The sequence below is a fragment of the Cynara cardunculus genome (assembly GCF_001531365.2).
Source record: "Cynara cardunculus var. scolymus isolate 2C chromosome LG 10, CcrdV1, whole genome shotgun sequence".
NCBI classification, from domain to species: Eukaryota; Viridiplantae; Streptophyta; class Magnoliopsida; order Asterales; family Asteraceae; genus Cynara; species Cynara cardunculus.
Window position 1 is genome coordinate 29,101,084 of NC_037537.1, and position 9,127 is coordinate 29,110,210.

General features: G+C 36.7%; 1 protein-coding gene and 1 long non-coding RNA gene across 2 annotated transcripts; both read right to left on the reverse strand.

Moving 5' to 3' along the window:
- Window positions 1-531: 531 nt before the first annotated feature.
- Window positions 532-2,356, reverse strand: LOC112520435. Its single transcript, XR_003069994.1, has 4 exons — window positions 2,283-2,356; window positions 1,969-2,085; window positions 1,840-1,890; window positions 532-1,046 (listed from the first exon to the last, which is right to left on the reverse strand). It is a non-coding gene; the product is annotated as an uncharacterized LOC112520435 (long non-coding RNA).
- A 1,789-nt stretch (window positions 2,357-4,145) lies between these two features.
- LOC112518927 lies at window positions 4,146-7,811 on the reverse strand. Its single transcript, XM_025126720.1, has 7 exons — window positions 7,793-7,811; window positions 6,103-7,683; window positions 5,324-6,010; window positions 5,148-5,231; window positions 4,980-5,055; window positions 4,557-4,873; window positions 4,146-4,448 (listed from the first exon to the last, which is right to left on the reverse strand). Exons 2-7 carry the CDS (start codon window positions 7,435-7,437, stop codon window positions 4,218-4,220), a joined length of 2,730 nt encoding a protein of 909 aa, XP_024982488.1. The 5' UTR covers window positions 7,438-7,683; window positions 7,793-7,811; the 3' UTR covers window positions 4,146-4,217.
- Window positions 7,812-9,127: the final 1,316 nt, after the last annotated feature.

Genomic DNA, 9,127 nt, shown 5'->3' on the forward strand with positions numbered 1-9,127 from the left:
TCTTGCCCAACATCCGATAAGGAAGACCTTCGGTCAAAGAAAATAGATGTGGAAGGTTGCTGTCGAGATCGACCGTTGTATAATTTTTTAAAACAAATAAACTCATTGGGTCGGCTACTTGCTCCACTTTGGGTCCATACAAGCCTAGCAATTTTCATGGGATGACTAAAGTACTGTTTTACACATACCAATAGCTGGTGATTCGTTGCTAAATGCTATCTTATTTTCACATCAAACATCCCTCTTTAACATACTAAAACGGTAAAACTGAACAAATTGATGTGTTTTTATATGTCGATAGGTTCGGAACAATTTGGAGCGAAAAAGGGACAATAAGAGGAATTTTTGACAACTTTACGAGACTACAGTGTTTCAAGCATATCTAACTCATCCGAGCTCGGATTTAAGTTATTCAAGATGATATAGAAATCTAACAAACAACCCCACAATTGTTAGGTTTTGAGTTTCTGCAGATTCGGGCGGCTTCTAAGACGAAATTGACGTCGAAGGTGGAAAAGAGATGATGGACCGCAGCCACGAAAGTCTTGATCTTACCTTAAGAAAATTTACATGCTCCCTAAAATAGTACTTTGGACTTGTAGATAAACATCCCAGAACTTGTTAGAACCTCATGAAGCTTGCAAACTTGTTAGAACCTCATGAAGCTTGCAAATCTCTTCAGCTCAAATTTGGCCTGTTACATAACACACCCCAATGTTATTCAATTTGTTCTTGTAACCACCAACCCAAATAAGAAAATCAGAAACATCTATAATATTTCCATATAAAAAATTAATAGCAACAAACTGTTACTRTTTCTTCTAATTTCTTAGTTTCAATCGAGTTTACATTTAGTGATGGCCACATCAAATGAAATCATTTCTCAAAACTGCATAAAACAACTGAAGAACAAACTGACCTCTGTWAACGATGGAGGATCTAGATAATCGGGATACGATGAACAGAAATGAAATCAGAAAAAGATGCAATACCTATGATGCATAATTTATGAGATTCACATAAGGAGTTTCCAACAATTGAACCACCTGCAAGAAACAATATATGAGGATAAACAAGACACATAGCCCTGAGATTTAAGAGCTTTCTTTTTAAAAATGTTTCAAAAATTATCTTGTATAATGAACCAGTTCATATGACTCACAGCCACTGGCCCCATGGGTGTTTACTGAATTACTGTTRGAAACAGAGGGGTTCTACATTGATTCAAACATCAAAATCCAATCATAAYAGTAAATGGAACATTAATCAAGCCCAAGTCTTATAGGTAGATTTAAATCAATAGATCATGTATAATATCTTCTTTACATTACCATTATAAAGCATGAATAACATGATTTTGAATCGGAGAGCAAAGTACTTTGTTGAGCTCTCCAAAAAACAAGATTAGATGGTTCTCATTTACTTGAATMTGARTAAAGGTGCCTTTTTGTATTCCTTTATTATTCATCTTATTTGGCCTTAAGAAATTGCAACATGGATATATTCGGAGGGAAAAAACTACATTAGTTATTACATCTCACCATTGAAATAAAAGGTTGATGCTAACACAATGTCCTAACTGGCTAACTTATGGATCAATTGGCACCATATTTCATTTAGTGCATGGGGCATGATTTAAGGGTGCAAAGATCTAACGATTAGTGTGATATCATGATACAAACCCAAGGGTGATAATCACACATATCGATTTTAGGCTTGTAATTTATATCTCCTTGCCCAAGTTATTCTAGCAAATATGCACAACAAATTTAAAACTATGAATTAAACAAATACCTATGAATTTCCTCATGGTAATAAAAGGACAGTAAGTAAACATACCCTCATAAGAAGGGCATTGCAAGTCTTCTCCTTGATTGCTTTGTCAACACACTGAATCAGATAAAATGAGAAACTAAGAATCGGTATTTACTCTCTACAACTTCGAGGTTAGAGAAAGCTTTATTATACCTTAGGATTTGTGACAAAGAGATCATAACCATAACCATAACTTGCATCTTGCAGCTGCTCACCAATTTCTGTTGTCATCTTTGCATAATGTTCCCAATCATCCTGATCGAAAGGATCCTATATGGATATAACTGGGTAGTCACTAAAGAATGGTAATAAAAGGACAGTAAGTAAACATTCTTTAAACTGTYGTCTGATATCTTCTGTGACACATCATCGTTCTGCAACATATAAAGTTCATTGTATTTAATTTCCTTCTTTGTTTCTGTCAACACGAAAATAGAATTAACTTGTTTCTTTGAGTTGACTTATACCTCTTCCTTGAAATTCAAACAACATGTTWTATCTTTGTTATCATAGAATTCAGATGCAACACATCCATTCCAATAACAACCTGCAATGAAACTGTTAAGATTTAAAGTTACATTCAAAAAGCGATATCTTTGAAGAGGTGATTAAAAAAACCTCCTTTCTCGTGCATCCAACTTTTGCTATTGCGGTATTGAAAAGCTCGAGACCTTTTTTTCCTGCTTTTCTGCAATGATAGAAATATTAGGGGAAACCAYGAAATCCTCATGTTCATAACATGCAAGTATGGCACCACAAACACATTCAATGCTTTATCATAAGAAGATTAGGGAAAATGTAGTTTTGAATGAGTGATATAACCAGAGTGCAYTCTGTGATAGTCCACGACTTAAATTGGTTGGATAGTTGTTAGTTGGAATGCATGTCAATCATATAATAAGAAAAGAATATCAGGTGGGAATCACAAGTGTTTTGAATATCCAAAACCTCCATAGTTCTTGCAGAGCATCAATCCTACAAAATCACAAGTGAATATCCAAACATCATATATAATACTACAATCGTGCCCCCACCACCAAAAGGAAAAGCTGTGGTATCTAGGTCAAAGATGTTTGATACCACGGCTAAGAAAAAAAAAGATATTATCCTTTTTAATCTCCATTGAAGTACCTCGAATCAGTTGAACAACTGAAAATAAAATATGTAGCAAGATGCTTGAGAATATTGCCTATTTCATTTTGTCAATTGCTCGAAACTTTTCTTAATTTCATAAACTCACCATGTTATATATTTACGAGACCTTCCCTAGCACAAGCATTCCAACAGATCTACTACAGAAAAATAACTCAATGGAAACAATTTCAATACACATCAAAAATCATGAGAAAGAAGACGGCGATGATTCACCTGTTGTGTGATGAAAGAAGATGACGATGCTGGTAAGGCGGATGAGAGAGCAGGGACGACGGAGGAGAGCGAGGAGAGCACGGGAGAGAGAGGGACGAAGACAAATGCGGTATCGGTGTTATTCGTGTTCAAAGGAAGCGAGACGGCTGAGATTAGGGCTAGAATGTGCAAAGGTTGGAGCAATTGAAGAAAGCAAAAGGCTGACTTTACCAATTTTGTTTTGGCGTATAGCAGGATTCATGACCAGAGGAAAGGAAAGCTGGAAAGGGAAGAAGAATAGAGGAGAAGAGAAAAAGCAAGTCTGACCATGGCTAATAAACTTAATGCATAAAAAGCTTGTACCATATGTTTAAAGAGTTGTACTTAAGAGTTTTTTGAAAATCTTGCATAAAATGATTGTAACTTGTGTTTAAAGAGTTGTATTTAAGACTTTGTCTTAAATGCTTATATATGTAGTATAGATATAGATATATATATATATATATATATATATAATATTAAAAGAACAACCAATAATGATAAATTAGATTCATATATCAAAGGTAATGTTGATATTATTAGTTTAATATATAAATGTGATCATCGACTCATTTAGTTAATTTCAATAAATTTTTAAAAAATTTATCGTCATCATGCAATGTCAAACACTAGTTACAAATAAAATTAAAATGTGTATATAATTTATAAAAACTTTGATATAATATGTATTAGCAGGTCTCAAACTCTTAGGCCGTAACCCGTCCCAAGCTGGATCCAATTTGGCCGAATCAAAGTATGTTATATTTTTCTTACATTTTAGATTTTATCCTTAATACTTCAATCCAATCCATTGTAACTGTTACTGATAGGGTTTTAGTCCCTAGTTATTGGCTTATCGGGATGTTTTTACCTTCAAATTCAATGGTGATCAAAGAACCTAATGTACAAAATATTAAATAATACAACCAAGCAAACAATAATACATCGTCATTTTGCATTACTACTGATAAACAAGGCAGCCATTTACTCATCCTATAACTCTTTTATATAGATATCTATGAATCACTGAAACCATCACCCAGGAAATTGAGGTCATCATCATCACCTTCATCATCTTCATCTTCATCATCACCCCCAATATTGTTAAGCGGATGAGCATCTAATGGCTCTATGTCTGTTAGTGTCATCAGCTGCAATGATCCCTTCCTACTCTCTCCATTTCCTTCTTCATATTCCAGCAACCCATTCTCATATGCATCGCCTTGTTCCATTTCACTACAAACCTCCTGAAAATATCAAGAATGAAAGGATGAGAATGCCCAAAATCACAGATCAAAAATACGGATCCAGAAGAAAGACAAGAGTTGAAAGCCCAAACAGAAATGTCAAGTTACCTCGTCTTCTTGATATGCTTGTTTTTCTGGCTTTACAATCCAGTCATGCAATACATTCTCTTTCAGAATGCTATCAAGCGAAGCTGAACCATATGGCATCTTCCTTATTTGGCGTTCCCTGAGTCGTAAGTTGTAGTGAACATAGGTAAAGTCATTCAATTGTTTCTGTCCCAGGCGGTTGTGCCTCTGGTTGTGAAACTGATCATATATGCTCCAATTATGCTCACAGCCAAAAGACGAGCATGTTTGACTCAATATGCGTACAKCAATCTGTTGCAGCTCCAAGCAGTTTATGCCATGTTGTTGCCACCAAGCGGCTAAAACAAAAAGGTATTCATTAGTACTGGATATATACACATATATTTAAACTAATAATGCATCACAGCTGAGTGTGTAATTATCAAATCATCACAGCTCTACTACCTGGATTAAGTTCTGTTCGCGTACTAATAGCCAAATCAGTTCCGAAATCAGCTTTTGCAGACCCAAAATCTGATATCTGTAATAACAAAATCATATATTGCAAATTGATGTCTATGAACGTTCATTGCCATTGAACACACACACGTAAATGCACGATGGAGACTGTACCTGCTTTGATGCTGACACCCTTCGTGCATTGTTTGGCTCAAACCTAACAATGCATGAATTTAGTCCACGGACAACTTCTGGATGCTAAATGAAGTACATAAGAAAAACAGCCATTGATAAGAACAACTTTGGTAATAAGAGAGAAGGCAAAGCTAATCGGAACTTGTATATCTTACTGGAACAAAATCAGGTCGATATCTGTACGATGGRTTCAGAAAGTAAGCAGCAAGATACAAAGGATGATTGAGAGATGAATTCCAATGATTGTCTATTACACTCCAGAAGTTGCCATATTTGCGGGCATCATCACCATGGTTGGTTTTTATGGCAAGTTTTGCCCTGTACATGTCATTGTATATAGATGGCATTGAGAGGCTCTCATCACTGTTGATCTTTTGAAGCACTTCCAGAATAGGGTCCACTGATCTCCTAATRTATTGCACCTTCTTCCAAAATGTAGCATTCATTACAATTTTTTCCACCTCTTCACCCTCCTCACRTTTWKAAACTCGAGATGACAGCCATTTAGTGGACTGAAACAATCGTTTGAGAGCAACCCTGTGGTCCATCAAGCTTTGCAACGTTAGAAAACTTGAAGCATGACGGGTAAAAGATGCTCTCAGCAGCTCCTGTCCCCCTGTATATTCTCTTTTCAATAAATCTGATAACCAGATTTGGTTGTATACAAGCTTTGTAATTTTTTGTCCTTTCTCTATACATTCTGCAACCCATTTTATTTTTACAAAATCTTCGAGCATTTGTTCAATACAAGAAGCAGCACAAGGAGTCCAAAATAAATTTTGTCGTTTTTCCTCAAGCATCTTTCCAGCCGCTTGATAACTGGGTGTGTTTTCCGTGATAACCTAGAAAGATTAGCAAATCAACGAGGAAAGGAAATCAACTAAGAACACATGTGAGAACTGGATCAGAAATAATCATAGTTTACTAYAACTACCTGCACAACATTTTCCTCGCCCATCTCATCCAWAACTTTATCAAGAAATTTGAATAAAGCCGGTGCATCTTCAACAAATTCAGTTGCATCAACTGAAGAAACAAAGTGCACACCCCGAGGRCAGGAAACCAAAATGTTGATTAATGTCCTACTCTSTGCATCTTTCCAACTATCAGCCAATATAGAACAACCAGTGACTGCCCAAGAGGCTTTATATTCTGCCAGGTAGGTTTTGATGATTAAGATTTCGTCATGAAGAAACCGACCTGACAACATACGGCTTGGGGGAGCTGGTAAGTCTTGACCATATTGACCCACCATCTCCAGCATCTTATGGAAGTAGGGTGATTGTGCTGCATGTGTGGGAACTCCAGCATGATAAAAGAACTTGCAAATTGCAGAYATGACCTCCTTTCGTGATATTTTCGTTGACACGATTGTGCCCTGCTTGGAAGATGCTGATATCTGACCCTTTGGCGACTGCAGAACAACAGTCTCAAATTTTGGTTTCTTGGACAACGGTTCTGTTCCAATACCAGGAGATATCCCTTTGACTACTCTTCTTGAATCACTGGAAAATCYTTTATCTCCAAGTAATAGCTTTTCACTGCTCATGAGATGTACATCATCTTCCTCTTGCTCATCCTCTTCATCTTCATTTTCTGAGTGCATATAAAATGCTGACGTTTGCTTAGCTTCAGGTCTCCTATGCCTCCTTCCAGTACGATGCCATTTCATATTCTCTTTTATTTTCRGATAGASTTCCTCAGGAGCACTTTTACAAGGTGCGACTTCGCCAGGTATTCTAGCTAGGTGTTGCTTAAAGCGATTAATCCCACCACTAACTATTTTATCACAGTAATTGCATTTAACCTTTTTCTTCCTCTCATCCTGAGGAATTCCATGTTCCCACCCAGGGTCAACATATCCTAATGACCGAAGAGGAGCCATATTTATAACCAAACCCTTGTCCCCTACCAGCTGCTTTCCTTTGTTCCTGTATGCATTGTGCTCTTCCTCTTCAACGTCATCATTAGAAGGAAAATTCAGATATGCTTGTTCATCATATTCAATTTGCTTCGGTTTCTTACCAATACGACATCCTTCCAASTTCTCTTTCATTTTTAGGCAAACCTCTTCTGGAGCCTTTTCACAATACGTCACTTCCCCAGACACTCGAGCTAARTGTTGCTTYAACCTGTATATCCCACCACTAACTACTTTCCCACAATAATTGCATCTCACCTTCTTCTTTTTCTCATCTTGGGCAGTACCATGCTCCCATCCAGGATCCACAAATCCACCAGAACGTAATGATGCCATTTCCTCAACCATGTGGGAAAGTAGAAATTCAGCTGTCCACTGGCATTATGAGGGTTCTAACCCCAAAGAGGCAATAAGCTAAAAGACACAATCAAGGTACCATTGTCTGGCTTCTAATACTCAAATGCTATCCTTATTGTGATGATAAAGAATCCAGAGAACCACTTTTGTTCTGAGCCTAATGAAACATTGGTCGTTTGATGGATTGTATTCTTTGAATATGTAACAGTATTATATGCTTAACTGTAACAGCCAAATCTGCAATGATAGTTGCATCTACATGATATAAGAAACTCAAAACGAAAATTCTATTTGGCGCCTTAATAAACCGCTCAAATGGGAGAATGGAGAAGATTGACAGCCATACCATGCACTCCTACAACATACCTTTTTCCAATACACCAAAAATGCCCTTTGTTAGCATAATTCTCAGGTTGCATTCCCACCTAGAATAACTACAAATCACTAGCTGCGTAGGGATACACTAAACCAGTGAATAGTAGAGCCTCGAGTCCTCTGTTGTCCTCCTTCAAGTAGTATAAAACTGGAACACACAATTCCAAATGTGAAATGTACTTGTACACACACACATCAAAATGACTATTGCACAAACTTCAGACACAACTCACGAATAACAGCAAGCTTTCATGAACATGCAATCACGATGTATATCCCATGGTGATGAGAGGAAGCATTCTCATAAATACCGGAACAAAATACTCAATCCATCCTAGAAAAAGAATTCACTTCACATATTTTTCCTTGACCATAGCAAGAGTCTTATCTGATACTTAAATATGTTCCTAAATTACCCCTCAGTTGAGGATTTGACAAAGGGTCGTTTTTTCATTTATATTTAGTCAAGTGCAAGTTGTCCAAACAGATTGTCTTTATGTTCCTTCTAGATTTCAAAGTGGTCTCTTTTTATTTGGACAAAGGAGGTAATATATTACTTATTCAATATTAATTATCCAATAAGTACATTCCAGAATGATGCTTTTATACAGGCTCAACTTGTTCTGGATAAGAGACTTTGTTGATATTGAATGAACTGCAGGTATATATAACTAATATCTCCAAATCAAGAACTTTGATCGCTATTTTCTAGCTTCCAGATATGGTTAGTCGTAGTTGGATCCCATGCAGGGGGGGTAAGCAAGACACCCAGTGAGCGCAACTGCTCAGGTTCAAGTCAAGTACTTTAGTTTTCAATCTCAGTGATTCAGCGTCAAGTTTTAAGCCTCTAGGTTTAAAAAGCTTCATTGTCACAAGTTATAGGTTTTCAATAGTTCCAATGGCTTTTAGTAGGCTCAAGTGGCGATCGAGGTGCTTCTGTGTTTTTTGTCAAGTAGTTTGTCTTTGTAGCTTGCCCTCCTCAAATGTATCATCAATTATGATCTTCTTGATCTCCTAATCAATATATTGTCTTACTTTTGCCCCCAAAAGAAAAACCTAAATTAGCAGGCACAATTTTTACATGAGTGGAAGCAATGCAGACAATAACCTTAAATTCCCCTCCCCCACTTATAGAATGGTATCAACTCCAGGGCAAGTTCATAAACCCTAAACCCCATGTCACAAGCTGATCAAAAGGGTCAATTCCCATTTCAGGAGCTTAACTTTATGACAAGGTTGAAACACACAGAATCCTAAAAATGGTTTTGAAATTAGCTTGTAACATCTAGCAACATTAAATAACTCC